Genomic DNA, 17,923 nt, shown 5'->3' with positions numbered 1-17,923 from the left:
AGCGTTCGACAGAGTAGACTGGGGATTTATGTTGCTTACCCTGAAGGACATGGGGTTCGGACAGAGAATGATAGATTGGATTGCAGCACTTTATGTGTCGCCCACAGCCAAAATAAAGATAAACGGAAGTTTATCCCAAACTTTCTCAATGAAAAATGGTACAAGGCAGGGGTGTCCTCTGTCGCCGCTCCTGTTTGTGCTCTCATTGGAGCCTCTATTGGTCAGGATCCGGAACTGCCAAGAAATAAAAGGGGTTAAAATAGGAGAGGAGGAATACAAACTTTCTGCATTTGCAGACGACGTCCTGTTCTATTTAGATAAACCCAAAACATCAATACCAAACCTATTAAACCTATGCAGAGAGTACGGGGAAATTGCGAACTTCAAAATAAACCTCACCAAAACGGAGATTATGAGTATAAATATAAGTAAATGGGAAGAGCAACTCTTGAAAGTGAAGTACCATTTCGCCTGGGTCAAAGAACTTAAATACCTAGGGATACTCTTAGCAAATTCTACTAAAAAAATGTATAAAATAAACTTCATCCCCCTATTAAATGAAATCAAGACAGAAACAAAAAGAGTGGAAAATAGAGCAATATCATGGATAGGACGAATCAATTATTGCAAAATGGTTATTATACCTAAAATCATATATAAATTTCAGATGATTCCCATAGCCCTCCCGAGAACACTATTCTCAGTATTAAAAAAATTAATTATGAATTACATATGGAAAAATAAGAAACATAGGATATCACTCCAGACCCTAAAACAACCAAAAAAAAAGGGGGGTTTAGCGGTACCGGATGTTAAAGGATACTATGACGCGGTGGTTATAACAAGGGTGGTGGAGTGGGCCAGAGCCAACAAAGAAAAAAGGTGGGTAAGATTAGAAAATGAATTAGCACAGGTGAGGTTGGACAAGATAATTTGGAACCCTCCCCAATTTAGGACACTAGATAAAAACGCACATGAAATAACAAAAAATGCACTTAAAATATGGGACAAGGTGTATAAAAAAATTCAGAAGGAATATAATTCACCTTTTATAGCACTAAAAAATAATGATTATTTTGCACCAGGTAAAACACAAGTGGGGGGTAATTGGATTAAACAGGACACTGTACAACTAAGGGATATAACGAAGGACGGCCATATAATAACACTACAAGAGTTAAAATTTAAAAATAATTTAATGGAAATCAATGAATGGAGGTATCAGCAGCTTAAACATTTTGTTCAGGATCTCCCAGGACCACTGAGAACGGGAGACCAGTTAACAGACTTAGAAAAAATATGTTCCACGGAAAGATCTAAAGGAACTACCTCAAAGTTATACAGAATTCTATTGAAGATAGATGAGCAGAATATACCCCCATTCATTAGAAAATGGGAAAGGGAACTGGGAACACAGCGGGATAGGGGCACAATAGATAAAATGTTGGCTCTGACACACTCCTCAGCAGTAGATAGCCGTACTGCGGAGATGTGCTTTAAATGTATATCCGGATGGTACATGACCCCGGATAAGATAAAAAAGTATAATGAAGAACAGACAGGAGAGTGTTGGAGGGGATGTAAAACATCAGGAAATATGGCACATCTCTGGTGGGGATGCCCTAAGATCAAGAAGTATTGGGAACAAATTTTGACCTGTGTGGAAGAGATCACGGGGAAAAAGATAAAGATGGACCCATGGGTCATCCTATTCCATGGGGGGGAGGAAGGTATAAAGAGCTATAGGAAATCGCTTGTACCGCACCTACTCAACGCCGCTAAGAGACTTATACCAAGGAAGTGGCAAGAGGTGGAGTGCCCCTTAATCTGGGAATGGATAGATGCGGTTGAAGAAACATACAAAATGGAAGAACTAAAAGAGGCTATAGAAGGCAATAACATTTTACAAATCACGAAATGGAATAAATGGAGGACTTTTAAGAAATCGTGGAGTTACGCAGAAAAATTAAGGATAGATACTTAAAAGAGGCATTAGAAGAAAATTAGAAAGAACTAGAGATATAAGAGATTGTTTAAGGTGAGATAGGGGGGGATGGGGGGGAAGGATTAGGGGGGGGATAATTATAATCACAAATACTTTGCGCCTCTTAAGCACGAGGAATGATATTAAATAAATAACATATATATACTTATATTTAAAGGAAAAAAAAAAAAAAGAGGGAGGAAAAAAGCAAACTTCCACACAAAAGAAGAGACACTTATGATGCAAAACCAATATAGAGATGCAATGGGCTGGTACGCAGAACATGAGCATATAATGCACACTATATGAGGTTGAGTCTGAAGTGGAAAAAAAAAAAAAAAAATATACTATTGGACCCTTGTTTGTCTACTTCACCCACACATGTGAGTTTGGATCTTTGACTAAAAAGTTGCCACTCCGGGAGGAAGGATCAGTTTACCCCCATTGGATTTTGACCCAAGGCTCATGTTTTGTGTTATGAGGTGAGAGTTCTGTGAGCACTGAGGTGTTGGTGGCAGCGTATAGACACTCTGGGAAGGACTGATTACCGATTGTATTGGAACACTTGATTTTCTATAGCACTTTTATTTATTTATCACTATTATTGTTTATTTATCATGGTTATGGATATATATGGCATCCATGTATAGATGAAGGAATAGCTTAAGACCACATACATTATTTATCTAATCTGTAAATTGTTCCTGCTGAACATACAGGGAGCAGGAATACAAAGTGTGAAATTTTAAAATAAATTGCATATCCACCAAATCAAGCCAACACGTTTCAACGTATACAAGCACTTCATCAGGGAATAAAGAAGTGGAAGAAATCGTACATACATAGGAACAAGGACAAAAGGAGAAGAAATTTCCATTCAAAGTGAAATTCATTTTAGTTTGCCAAAATACATAAGTTATTGACTCATATAATATTTATCCAAAAAAATGTTTTACACTTACAGAAATATGGACGTAATCAAAAGTCCAGACCAGCAAGAATGGCTAGGTAGTGTGTTTCATTTAGGTATCAGCCCAGTGGGGGTTCCATGCCCCACAGAGGATCAATGGCCATCAGAGAGGCAATAGAGGCATATCACTCATGTTAGCTGAATTTAAAAAGAGGGGCTTTTCATTACTAAACAATCATAAGCTATTTAAAGTCAAGTAAGGCTTCCATCGGCATATCTATTTTAATATTTAGAAATAAAGATAAAAGGAAAGGATGTGGATATTTAGATACAATCCTTCATGAAAGTAAATTAACATGACAATATGTAAGGCAGAAAATACCTGTTTGAAAAATGAATGGCCAAAGAGGTGCAAGTTAAATGGTCTCATGCAGCAAAAAAGGGAGAAGAGAGAGACAAAAACCTCTCTGAAAAGCCCTATAATCAAACAAGAGAAAGGCTATATATAATAGCATTCCAAAACTTAGGTATATTGGAAAATTTGCTTACTTACACTCAGCATTAACTGACGGTTTGAACTCCAGCAACTGAATGCTGTGAGAAAAAGGGGACTTTATATATATATATATATCAGCAATAGGTGAAAAGCCTACAAAATCACCTTCAGCTGATGCCAATACAATTTGATCCCCCCTGGCCTCCCCTCCCAGCGTCGCTACCTCCGGGGGGCATGAACAGCTACTGCCGCCAACATCATACGCTCCACATAGCGAAGCCAGGCTAGATGGTTCCCAAGAATGCGCAAATCACCCAAAAGGCGGCAGAAGTGAGATGGGGGACATTAACAGTGCGGATCTGTGCCCAAATACCCAAAAGGGGAAGCTTGTCCCTAGGGACAGAAACAACCCCCACATCTGCATGAGCAAACACCGTTCAATGACAACAGCAAATAAAGCATATTCGGGTTACAGCGATGCTGCCAAAATTGATTTAAACACAGAAAAATTACCTTAGAAAGTTCATACATTAAATAAGTATTCTTCAAACTGGGAAAATAAGAAATATTTAAGAATATCAAAAATGACAGCCTAATCACAAAAAAAAAAACAGATAAAGGAGGTATGTAATATTTAGTCCGTTTTTCCCGACGCAAATCCCTTCAAAAATGGTTTAAAGGTGATTGCGTCATTTAACCCCGGAGGAGATGTGGCCTTTAATTTTTTATATCCATCTCTGTTCCATCTGTAAATATATTTTGTTCCAATCCCCTTTTATTTGGGGGACCTCACAAATGCCCTTCTAGAAGAATGATCAAACATTCCCATATACACACTTCTAAACCTTGTGGACAGCCTTCCCAGTTTTGAAGCTGTTATAGCTACAAACGGTGGGAAAACTTAATACTGAAGCCTACAGACTAAGACTAGAAAGCCATTAACTGCTTGCTGACCAGCCGCCGCAGTTGTACTGTGGCAGGTTGGCTTAACTGCGCGAATTGCCATACCATACGGTGGTCCATGCATTAGCTTTTGCAGGGGCACACCCTCCACAATCGTGGAAAAGAGGCAGAACAGGGATCTGCCAGTGTAAACAAAGCATATCCCATTCTGACAGGGGAAGAGAGAGAGATCAGCTGTTCCTAGTGATCAAGAACAGTGATCTATCTCTTTTCCCAGTCAGTCTGTCCCCCCTGACAGTTAGAAATACCTCCCAGGGAACACATTTAACCCCTTGATCACCCCCTAGTGTTAACCCCTTCCCTACCTGTGCCATTTATACAGTAATCAGTGCCTTTTTATAGCACTGCTCACAGTACTGGTGTCATTGGTCACCAAATAGTGTCCCTTGGGGTCAGATTTGTCTGCTGCAATGTGTAAAAAACACATATGAGCGCTATTACTAGTAAAAACATAAAAAAAAAGTCCCTAAATCTATCCCATAGCTTGTAGACGCTATAACTTGTGTGCAAACCAATCAATATACGCTTATTGCGATTTTTTTTTACCAAAAATATGTAGCAGAATATATATTGTCCTAAACTGATGAATACATTTTTTTTGTTATATTTTTTGAACTTTTTTTTGTTTATAGTGCAAAAAATAAAAACTGCAAAGGTAATCAAATACCACAAAAAAAGCTCTATTTGTGTGTGTGGGGGGGGGGGGGGGGGGAGGACAGCGTCACAGGACTTTGCAATTGTCAGTTAAAGTGACGCAGTGCCGTATTGCAAAAAAAATAGAATGGTAATTAAGGGGGTAAATCCTTTCGGGACTGAAGTGGTTAAAGTTCATGTGCATGTAATGGCAGGTGTCATAATACTTTTGTTAATATAGTGTATGTGCAAAATTAAATGTAAACCACTGTCGCAATGCATACTCACCCCATGTAAGGAGATCAACTGTACATATATACATAAATGCTTACCAAAGCAACATGACCCTCAAACTCTGAGTGGTCATGATAAGTATTACCAGGGCTTTTTTTCAGGGGGAACTTGGGGGAACTCAGTTCCACCACCTCTGGCTCAGACCCTTTGGTGCCTGCTCACCACAATCACTTGTAAACACAGAAGTCTGGTTTCTGTGTTTACAAGTGACAGCTCTGCACTCTGTGTGTAACCCCCTGAACTCTGCACTCTGTATGTATGGCAAACCTGGTATTTAATGCCCCTTTAAGACCCTTCTACTGTTTTTAAGTTCCTGCACCTATTTTCTGAGAAAAAAAGCTCTGAGTATTACTGTATATACGACTTGAGTTGCACTGATAGAGCTTAGCCCCTTTATACTGTCACATTGCCCTAGTCCTCCAGTAATTGACTCTCTCACCCTGCTCTAAACATTCTCTGTTGCTGTCTATGTTTTAGCACTGTGCTAAAAAACAGAGGCCAATCTTCTGATCGGCTTAAAGCGGAGCTCCACCCTATAGTGGAACTTCCGCTCATCGGAACCCTCCCCCCTCTGGTGTCACATTTGACACCTTTCAGGGGGGGAGGGGTGCATATACCTGTCAAAGACAGGTATTTGCACCCACTTCCGGGAGTCCTCTCTGCGGGGAGTACGTCACTTTCCCGCCCCCGCCCGCTGTGTTCTGGGAAACACACGGCTCCCAGAACACAATGGGGACCAGTCAGCACGGTGCTGCGCGACTCGCGCATGCGCTGTAGGGAATCGGGCAGTGAAGCTGGAGCGCTTCACTTCCTGATTCCCTCACCGAGGATGGCGGTGAGGGCAGCAGAGTGACGAGCGATCGCTCGTCCTCTGCTGCCAATGTCGCTGGACTCCAGGACAGGTAAGTGCCCTAATATTAAAAGTCAGCAGCTGCAGTATTTGTAGCTGCTAGCTTTTAATATTTTTTTTCCGGCAAAGATCCGCTTTAAGATTTACTGCTGCTTAAGAGCTCCAAGCTTCAGAAAAATGGCATAAGGGTAACAGAAAAAAGTGCTGCGCTAAAAAATATGCCTTTTTTTACACATATATACACACGCTAGACTATGTCTGTGGAAAACCACATGAGACATACTATAATGACACCACTAACTCAAATTAGTGTCACTCTGTGGCTGTGCTCAATTATAGTGCAACATGTGAACTATTAGGCCGGGTACACACGGACAAACATGTATGGTGAAAGCGGTCCGTCGGACCGTTTTCACCATACATGTCTGCCAGAGGGCTTCTGTACGATGGTTGTACACACCATCGTACAGAAGTCCGCGCGTAAACAATACGCGGGGCGTGTCCGCGGTGTCGCCGCGTCGATGACGCGGTGTCGCCGCGACAATGACGCGGCGACGTGGGCGGCCCGCCTTTAAAATGCTTCCACGCATGCGTCGAAGTCATTCGACGCATGCGAGGGACGGCGGGCGCCTGGACATGTACGGTAGGTCTGTACTGACGACCGTACATGTCCGAGCGGGCTGAATTCCAGCGGACTGTTTTAAAACAAGTCCAGGAATATTTGTCTGCTGGGAAAAGGCCCGGCGGGCAAATGTTTGCTGGAATTCGGCCCGCTCGCGCCCACACACGACCAAACATGTCTGCTGAAACTGGCCTGCGGGCCAGTTTCAGCAGACATGTTTGCTCGTGAGTATGGGGCCTAAGTCTCTCTAATTATCCATATATCCAAACTCTATTAATTGCTTTTAGAAGGTCACATGCATAAAGTGCTAATTAGTGCCACAACTTAATGCTATTTAAAGTGATTCTGTGCAACAAATAATAGTATTTTTATAACAGCTTACCTGTAAAATCCTTTTCTTGAAGGTACATCACGGGACACAGGGCCATTAATTACCACATGGGTTATAGGGCCACCTTCAGGTGATGGACACTGGCATAGTCAAGACCGGAAGTCCCCCTCTATATAACCCCTCCCAAATGGGGAGTACCTCAGTTTTGTAGCACAGCAATATTTAATAATCCCAAAAGAGGGGAGGCACCTCTGTGTCCTATGATTTACCTTCAAGAAAAGGACTTTACAGGTAAGCTGTTATAAAAATCCTATTTTCTTTTCAGTACATCACAGGACACAGAGCCATTAATTACTACATGGGATGTCCCAAAGCAATGCCATTTGAGAGGAAGGAGACACCGATAATAAGCAGACCTCTGACAGACATAAGGGACCTATACTGCCGCCTGCAAAACACTACGCCCAAAGGCGACATCCTCCTGTTGACCTACATTCACTTGGTAAAATGTTGTGAATGTATGCACAGATGACCAAGTTGCTGCCTTGCACACTTGAGCCATAGAGGCCTGATGATGCACTGCCCAAGAAGTGCCAACTCCTCTGGTGGAGTGCTCTCTAGGACGGAAAGGCGGAACTTTACCTCATCAACCATAAGCTTGAGTAATAACCTGAGGAACCCATCGAGAGTTGGTCGACTTAGATGCTGCCTGACACTTCCTGGGGCCTTCTGGCAACATGAACAATGCATCTGTTTTTCTGAGCAGTTGCTTCCAAATAGAAACTAACTGCTCTCACTACATCAAGAGAATGTAATGACTCTTCTACTGCCGAATATGGCTCTGGAAAAAATTAAGGCAGCAAAATATCCTGGTTTAAGTGAAAACTGAACACTGTTTTAGGCAGAAAAGACGGGTGGGGACGTAACACAACCTTGTCTTTATGAAACAACCAGAAATGCTTATCTGCAAGATAACGCTGCCATATCTGAGATTCTTCTTGTGGAAGTCACCGCAACCAAAAATACTAGCTTCCTGTAACCAAGGGTAATGGGGCATCACACAAAAGGGGGTCCCTGAAGGACTGACAAGACAAGGTTTAAGTCCCATGAGCAGATCAACGACTTAACTGCAGGATTTATGTGTGTTACCCCTTGCATAAAAGCCTGTACTAGGGTGTGAGAAGCAAGAGGTTTCTGGAAAAATACTGACAAGGCCGAGACTTGACCTTTACTAGTACTCAAGGCTAGCTTCATTTCTACTCCCAACTGTATAAAGTCTAGAATCCTGCTTACGCTATCCCTTGCTTTCACACCAAGAAACCAAGGTCTTCCAGACCCTATAGTAGATAGCCCTAGAAGCCGGCTTCCCAGAATTAACGAGGATAGATACCACTGAGCCTGAAAGCCCCTGATCTTTTAGAACGAGGGTCTCAACAGCCAAACCGTCAAATTCAGCATTTGTAAGTGTAGCGCCTGGTTACTTTGGAGTACCGGTGCTATTTAAATTTAAAGGAAGATCAGAGTGTAGTTAAACTCTGATTCAAATTGTTATGTTTCAAACAGGGTTCCTGTCTCAGCTTGGCTGTGCTGTGGGCTCATTCTGTTGTACTGGGGTGTTCTTCCCACCCCAGTGCAGTAGGTGGCAGCAGTGGAGTCAAGGTTTGGGTGCTCTTCCCCAGCAGCCAATCAGGAGGGTTGAGCCTTGCTGTGCATGCTGGGGGAGGGTATTTATGGGGCAGATGCCATTGGTTCTGGGTCTTCTTCATCCAGTGTGGCACCCACCTTTAGGGTGGCCACATCACAGCGCTCCGGCGTTAAGGCCTACCTGGCCGGGGCATGCGTGCTACGCAGTGTTTCTGGTTCCGAGATCATGTTGGTCCTGAACATTTGAGCAGCGGCGGGGCCCCAGTGATTGGCTGGGTTCCCACTTTTGAAGATCCCAAGCGGTAGAGCTGTTCGGTGGGGAGTCCATCTGAGGAGCGCCATTGAGAGGCTGGCGATCCAAAAGGATTTCAACAAACCACCGGGGATCAAGGTTAAGAAGGAGATCCAGGCGTAATTCATCCGAGTAAGATTGCCTCTGTAATACAAATCAGAGAGGTCCTGTGGCAGAGGTATCTCCCTGAAGTCCATCCAAGGAGGGTCTGTGGCAGAGACTTTTCCTCAAAAAGGTTTGAGCGATACTCCGGCTGCCAGGTCAGTGAGAGAGGCCTGTCCGGGTACGCTATTCCCACTCAAGCAGGAGTGGTGCAGAGAAATGTTACACGTGGGCAGGGCCGGATTAACAATGGGGCTGATGGAGCTGCAGCTCCAGGCCCCTTTCTTTCAGGAGATCCGGGCCTGCTTGCACAGCCTGTCAGAAGCTACATTCAGAGTGGCCAATATAAATACAAGCTGACACACTACAGCAGACTGATAGGATCACAGTGCTTATAATAATTATTTGTATATTACTCATGGTAATTAACCCCTTGCCACCCAGGCCAATTCTGACACTTCTCTACTACATGTAAAAATCATCATTTGTTTTTTGCTAGAAAATTACTCTATGGTGGTCTTTGCACTTTTTATGTTGCACGGTACAGAGCTGCACGATTCTGGCTAAAATGAGAATTGCAATTTTTTTGCTTAGAAGATAGATCACCATTCTCTCACGATTGTTTTGTTTTTATGGTTTTTATTATTCATTGAAGTGGGAAAATGCAGTGTGACATAACATATTGCAGCAATTGCCATTGTATTCCCTAGAGTCTCTGCTAAAATATATATAATGTTTGGCAGTTCCAAGTAATTTTCTAGCAAATAATATTGCTTTTTAACTTAAGAAACAAGTGTTGGACTTTAAGTGGTTAAATTTAGTTACAATGTTAGTTAGTTACAATGTTTCATTTTGTTTACAAACTTCGCAGACTGCCCAGATTTGTTCTTTACACACAGAAGTGTATCCCTTTGATCTAAGAAGGAAGCATTAGTTACAATGTTTCCTGTTAAAAACTTGGCAGACTGCCCAGATATTTTCTTTTGACAGCTGAAAGTCTCTCCACTTGTTATATGAAAGAATCAGCAAACTCTGCATTGAAGATCGTCAGGGGGGTTGAATCGAGATCACAATTTTTTTAACGATTAATTGTGCAGCTCTAGCACGGTATTTGCGCAGCAATTTTTCAAACATGTTTTTTTGGAAAAAAATGTTTCATTCATTAAAAAAACAGTTAGTTAGTTAAGTTAGCACATTTTTTTTTGGTATCCTAAGCAATGCTTTACATTTTTTTAGGTTACATGTTTAGAGTTACAGAGGAGGTCTAGTACTAGAATTATTGTTCTCGCTCTAACGATCGTGGCGTATAAAACCTGTGTGTATCTGGCTCTGATACTACCAGTGCCTACCCAGCCACTGACTACTATCTCTCCCCAGCCTGTCCCCACACACCCTCTCACCTGCTGACCTGTGGATGGGGGAATCACTCCTGCAGTGTTATTGTGTTCTGCCAGTGCATACAATGATCAGTGTTGCTAACTTTAGCTGGCAGCACTGATTGTTTTAAGAAAAAAAAACAGGCTGGTTGTACTCAAGTAGATTAATAGATTGACTTGTGTAAAACCAGCTAGCCCATACATAGATTGACTATGGCTGGTCTCTGCATAATTGGCGTAATTTCAATCCATGTATGACCCGCTTAACCACTACTCAGTCCCTAAATATCCTTCCACTCCTGTACATAGTGCTCACTGTCATACTCTCCACACTCCTCTCCTGTACATAGTGCCCACTGTCATACTCTCCACACTTCTCTCCTATACATAGTACCCACTGTCATACCCTACACACTCCTCTCCTGTACATAGTGCCCACTGTCATACCCTTCACACTCCTCTCCTGTACATAGTGCCTGCTGTCATACACTTCTCTCCTGTACTTAGTGCCCACTGTCGCACCCTCCACACTCCTCTCCTGTACATATTGCTCACTGTCATACCCTCCACACTCCTCTCCTATACATAGTGCCCACTGTCATACCCTCCACACTCCTCTCCTATACATAGTGTTCACTGTCATACCCTCCACACTCCTCTCCTATACATAGAGCCCACTATCATACCGTCTACATTCCTCTCCTGTACATACTGCCCACTGTCATACCCTCCACACTCCTCTCCTGTACATACTGCCCCATCATACCCTCCACACTTCTCTCTGGTACGTACTACCCTCTGTCATACCCCCTCACTCTTCCTGTACATACTGCCCATTGTCATACCCTTCACACTCCTCTCCTGTACATAGTGCTTTTTTCCGTACCCTTTGCACTCCTCTCCTGTACATAATGCCCACTGTTAGACCCTCCACATTCCTTTCCCTCACCTGCACATACTTCCCACTTATATACCATCCATACTCCTCCCCTATGTCGCTTACCCACAAAAACAGTTCTTTAAAATTATACTGAATATCCTCAATGTTACCAGCTCTAGAATGGACACACTTTTGTTAGTTCAACTAAAGGAAATATCAGTTCTCATATTTGTTCTGTCCCATTATTAGTACTCATTTAATTTTGTGATTACTACTATGATGTATAGAGGAACATTGGGGATCTCAGCTACTCTAAATATAGCACTTATATAAAAAAGTGGCCCTGAAAATATTTTTTAAATGTTGGCAACTGTGCACTTAGGCACTGCCCAAGGGCCACCATCCACCGGGTCAGTAGGGGGCCCCATGAGAGGCTCCTGGGATCCTGTGATAATAAAGCGGTAGTAAACTTTCCTGACATTACTACTTTTTAGAGGCCCTGGGGTAGGTTATGCCACAACGTACAAGTATGCACAGCATATTAGCACATTAGTGCTAATTTTCAGACTGAGCCCTCCAGTGCTGCGCTGTGATGAATCAGGCGGGGCCCGGGCTCTTCCATCTTCACCCGGTCTTCCTTCTGGGTTCTGTGCCTTTGGTCACTTGCCTTGGCTGGGCTGCGTTCATGTCATTTCCACGCATTTATTTATTATTTATTACACCCCATTCACACCTCCGCGACAAAATGCCCGACGCCGGCCGCTCGTGCCGCTGGAGGGGAGAATTCCCATTGCTGTCTATGAGATGGTTCACATCTCATAGACGCCGTACACCTGCGGCATGAAAAAAAGTCCCGGACCCTTTTTTTCAGGCGGCATTGGCGTTCGGCCATACAAAGCAATAGGAAGGATTTGTAAAAAAATAGTCACACTATTCGCGGCAAAATACGCCACGTACGCGGCGTTACTTGTCGCGGAGGTGTGAATGCAGCCTAAAAGGCCCCACCAAAATCCTCAGCACCAGGCCCATGATGTTCTTAATCTGGCCCTGCACGTGGGAGCAGGACTGTTTCCCTATTGCTACGCCTGAATTTGCTATTCTCCTTTCTTCCTTCAACTTTACTTTCCTCACCACAAGTTTTATTGTTTTTACCCGGCTGGGTAATAAAGAGCACAGCAAAGAGCACTCGTTGTGGACATTCCTTTACTTCTGCTAAATGCACCATTCACCCCTAGAATTTGGAAGAGCCCTAAGGTAAATGTGCCACCCAAAACAACCAGCAGCTCCTCCGGGGGTAGTGCTACACATGGGGGCTTGTCTGGGATTGGCTGTTACCTTGAATACCCGAATTCAGAAGTTTAATCCGCCATTAATACAAGGAATTGTTGTGTGTTAAACTGTGCCTGGTGAGGCAGATAAGGAAGTTAACGTCGCCATTAGAGCCTGGGCACACGTGTGGCGAAACCAGGTGTACCTGCAGCATGCGGGAAAAAAAACTCAGGTGGGAGGAGTCACCCGCCCCTGCGTGAGATGTAGAGTGAGTTTGGCGCCAAAGGACAGAGTGATTGCCTGCCCACGAGAGAGAGGTGTGCAAGCATGTCTGTGCCATCAATGCCATTTGAAAGGCTGCGACCCCCGATGTCTGTGCCAGGAGTCGATGCTATGTCAGCTACTGCTGGAGTACCCCTGACAGATACTCGAATCCGAATGCGGACCCAGGGGAAGTTCGTCCTGTTTTCCAGCAGTAGCGTGGAGGCCCTCGGACTGTCCTGCCCCCGCTGTTCGAAGCTGGCCATCCAGATTTTGCCCTTTGCCCGGTACAAGAAGTGCTGGAACTATTTGTTCCAAGTAAAGCCACCGACTGAATCCCCTCAGGAGTACAAGGTGGATTGGATCACTGGGACAGTTATAGCAGAAGAAGAGGCCCCATGGCCAGAACCCTCTTCAACTACTGTGATCGCTGATCCGGAGATAGTGACTGTCTCATCAACACTGACTCTGCCATCGGCTGCTACCCCGATCGTGTCACCGAAGGTAAGCGATGCTGAAGATAAGGAGTGTGTGCCTGTTGTGGAAGCGGATGCCGCAACGGAGACAGCGCTTACCAATGTAGTCTGTTTGGCACGCCATTGGAAAGATGGGCCCCGCTCAGGTCTCCCATGGCTGTGGTAGAGGCCTGCCCTTTTGCAAACATGACAAGATCAGTACCTTTGTTGCAGAGCGCGTGTGTTTGCCTGCTGAGGAGTATGACACTTCTGACCTGGACTCATTATCTGATGCTGGAGATGACAAATGGTTTGAGCCGGAGTTTCCCGAGTCACAGCAGGGTAAAAACTCCCGGGCTGCTAAGCCCCGCAAACACAAAAGACACTCCAGGGATGCCGCGTGCTGGTGTCCCGCAGCTAACATGGGGAGCGATACTCCGGCTGCCAGGTCAGTGAGAGAGGCCTGTCCAAGTACACTATTCCCACTCAAGCAGGAATGGCGCAGAGAAGTGTTACACATTGGAGCAGGACTGTTTCCCTATTGCTACGCCTGAATTTGCTATTCTCCTTTCTTCCTTCAACTTTATTTTCCTCACCACAAGTTTTATTGTTTTTACCCGGCTGGGTAATAAAGAGCACAGCAAAGACCACCTGTGTGTGAAACACATTACCAGCAACCAGCCCAGGATTCCAACATAATCACTGAACGCAGAGGTGGTTCATATGCATGTTCTGACCAGGCTTAATTACAGGGTCACACGCTCTAAGGTCAGTGCATATATGGAAGGGGGAGCACCAGAGTGGACACAAGGACACGTTTTGCTATCACCAGTTTCTTTGGATTTTTTTTAACTGTGAATGGACTGTATATATTATGCATGTCAGTTTGTGAATCAAGCAAAATAGCACTTTGCACATAGCACTTTTGTAGTGCATGGGAACACGTTTGTGAATATTTTTATCACAATTATATTGGATGTATTTTATGACAGATGTTGTTATTTGAGCATTAATGCATATCATTTTTTGCTTTTCAGTACATCACAGGACACAGAGCCATTAATTACACATGGGTTATAGGACCACCTTCAGGTGATGGACACTGGCATAATCAAGACCAGAAGTCCCCCTCTATATAACCCCTCCCACATGGGAGGGGTTATATAGAAAAAACTTGATGGTGTGAAAAACTTGATGGTGTGATATTGTTTAAACAATTTATTGTGTAAATAAAACTTAGCCCCTACTGTGGGGTACTCACATTTCATGGGTGCTACAGTGCACCACTCTTTACAAGCTCAGGGATACTGCTGAAGTAATGTGTCCTTACCTTTATCTGAGAATGCACCACTGCCTCCTGCACCGTCCTGTCCCCTCCCCTACACGTGTCGATACCGGGATTAACTCGTATCTTCCTCAGGGGGATATGATCAGAGTCTAGAGGCCTGGAGGGAGTCTAGAATTCTCTGGAGTGAGCAAGCTTGAGGGGGCTGGAGGGCCCTATTTAGAGGCCAGGAGTGGGCTTTTGTTGTGAGGCGCTGCAACCGAGGCTGAGTGAGCCTGAAGAGCTGAAAAATGCCCTGCATGGGCAACTGTTGTGTAAAGAATTTGCTTTCCTTTTTAATAAATGTGGGCTACCATTCCACTTAAGTTCGGACCGACATGTTTCACTAAAAACGCATTTACCACATTGAGTCTAATCACCCAATATAACACAGCCTTTTTATATCTGCAGGTTTTATAAACCAATTGACATCCCAAGGCTATTTCTAAACATCCTAGAACTCATGGGTTTGCAGTTTTGTTCAACTAGCATCTGTCTATCCACGAAAAGTGATGAGGGAAAGTGATCCAGAAGCAAACTGGTTCAATTAAAACCAGGTGATCATTTTACAGAGTCCTTGTTAAAGAATGTTCTGTTATGGCTCCCAGTTGTGCCCCTGTGATATCACCCTGTAACATGTCGCCAAATCTTGCATAAGGAATAGTCCATCAGCATTACCATCAGTGAACCAGTCCAAAACAATTATGTGCAGCCAACACTGGAACTATTTCATGTAGCTAAGAAGTGACTGATGGGGATCAGATGTACTCATATGCAAAAACAGAAAACAGTATTTGAAAAATAAAAAAGCAATACTTTATGATGCACTTTGCTGCAAACTAAATGGCACCCATCATAGATCTACTTTAAGCCTCATTTGCTCCCAAATTTCTTTGTAAATGTTCCTTTTACCAAAAAAAAGAAAACTGAAAATTGACACAATATGAAATTTTACATTTTGAGACATTTTAGTGCTACCTCTAGTTGTTTACCTACCTGTCCTTATTCTAGGACAGGGGTGTCAAACTCAATTTCATTGGGGGCTACATCAGCATTATGATTGCCCTCAAAAGGGCGCGTTGTATCTGTAAGATTAGATGTCCAACGCATCCCCTTCCCTTACGTTAGATGTCAAGACCCACCCCACCATCAGAAGTTGAGCCCCCCACCTTCCCTTACATCACAGTGCACCCTCTTACCTTATGCTGCTGCTGGGAAGAAGATAGATGCATTGCTTGAAAGCAGAAAGTACAAGGTCTGGACGGGTGTGAGGGCCACATGAAATGCCCCGGGGGGCCAAATTTTTGGCCCGCGGGCCTTGTGTTTGACACCTGTGTTCTGGGACTATAGCAGCAGGTCACATGACAACCAATCTGTATCAGCAAAGCTATATTCAGCTGATATTGCTGATCTAACAATTCAGTGTAGACAGAAACATTTTATACACATGTATTTTTTTGCCATATATGTAGCTTGTGATCTTACCTATAACCCCAAGTTTTGCTGGAAACATCAGAGATATTCCAACCGGGATCCCTATGAGGTAATAACCAAAAATATTCGTAATAGCACCAATTTTTTGCTTTCCTGTTCCCCTTAATATTCCATTGCAGCATACCTACAAAAGCAAAATGAATGTTAAATATTGTATACTTTTATCTTCTATACAGCCACCTGTAAATTACCAAATGTTTTCTTGCACAGATTGTCAAACAAAAGATTGAATGTTTTTTCCTCTCAGTCATTCCTGCAACAGTTTTATTAATTATCCCTTATTTTTTTATAACAGATAATAATGGGATACTTACATTTGTACCATCACACAGGTGAAATGGAGCAAATAGCAGCATGATGCGTGAAACCAAAGTAACAATATCCCTGAATTTACACAAAAAAAAAAATACATATGTTTAGGACAAATAAATAAAATAGCCATTTCGCTTACTAATAGCTGTACCCTTTTCGATAAATTATCCTTTTACAGTACTATGAGTTTTATATACCCAGTGGAGATGCATATTTACTAGAATAAAGTTGTTCATGATAAGTCAGCCAACATTCACTCCATGGGCGGCCCTGTAAGTAACACCTACAGTAGTTCACCATAAGTACATTTTTTTAATTAACTTTTGTCAAAGGTGCTGTGTGGAATATTGTTGGCCAAACAGCGCCTGCAACCAGATGCAGGTAATATTTTGGTCAGGGATACATAGCTTGCAGTGGGGGATTCATCCATTTAAAGGAGAAGTATGGCCAGAACTCCTTCGACCGTTCTCATTGGATGGACTGATCGTGTGTACAGGGCTTTAGACACACTCCTTTAATCAATGAAAAGTCTCTTGCTTGTTGTTTTGTGATTTTATTAGGGGATTGAACTTGGTTCATAACAATGAAAAATACACATATGATCTTCATGCTACCAATTCCATAAGGGTGATCCTCAGTAATAAAATCCAATCTCATGCAAAAACATATAATAAAGATAATATGTCTATAAAGTTCAAGAAGTGCAAAGTGAAACAAAATTGCATTCCATCGCAAAAGTGACAGGTGCTCAGGTGCTCCACTCGTTCTCACAAGCCTCTCACCTCAGCTGGCTTGTAACATAAGCCTCCCAGTATTAATGGCAGCAGTAGACTATCCAGGATTTAACACTCCAGCACTTCCAGGGCTGACGATCTCCAGCAGCTCTCAATAACAGTACCAGGCTCCCAGCAGTGGATAAAAAACAAAGAGGGGCTCCATAGTGCAGTATTGATAAAAATTAACATTTAATCCGACAATCACACACTTACATTTAGGTTGAATAATAACAGCATAAACACAAGTAACCACCGCTCTCGGCCGTGAGCGGGGCTGACGTCACAGACAGCTCTCCTCCTCCCTCACGCGTTACGTGGCTGGTCACGCCACTTAATCATAGGGTATGGAGCCGTAAGTGAAAGGGGGTGACTTAACACTAAGCCGTGCCATCATGGAGATGGATGTCAACATGTCGGCGGGCACAATCCATACTTTCTGAAGTTAATAACAATATTTAATTGGCGATTGAAATGCCATCTCAGAAATAAATAAATAAGGAATAATTAAAATATAATTTAAAACTCTGTAATGCGGCCCTCAGGTGCTCCCTCCTGTGGTTAATCAATGATAAAGCAACCTAATACAAATAATAATGTGGATGTACTCCCTCCTGTGGTTGATAGCCAAAATAGCAGTAAATTACATTAACCATCT

General features: G+C 43.2%; 1 protein-coding gene across 1 annotated transcript in view; it reads right to left on the bottom strand.

The window, feature by feature from the left end:
* The window catches only part of LOC120926663 (multidrug and toxin extrusion protein 2-like), a 243,587-nt gene that overhangs the window by 41,939 nt on the left and 183,725 nt on the right, over window positions 1-17,923 (bottom strand). The window contains exons 13-14 of the mRNA XM_040336787.1: window positions 16,495-16,564; window positions 16,172-16,304 (exon numbers count right to left, since the gene is read on the bottom strand). Of these exons, the coding sequence (XP_040192721.1) occupies window positions 16,172-16,304; window positions 16,495-16,564 (203 nt within the window). The remainder of the gene's footprint in view (window positions 1-16,171; window positions 16,305-16,494; window positions 16,565-17,923) is intronic.

The sequence above is a fragment of the Rana temporaria genome, chromosome 2 (genome assembly GCF_905171775.1).
Source record: "Rana temporaria chromosome 2, aRanTem1.1, whole genome shotgun sequence".
NCBI classification, from domain to species: Eukaryota; Metazoa; Chordata; class Amphibia; order Anura; family Ranidae; genus Rana; species Rana temporaria.
The sequence above is the reverse complement of the archived record's forward strand: the minus strand, read 5'-3'. Positions and strand labels throughout refer to the sequence as shown.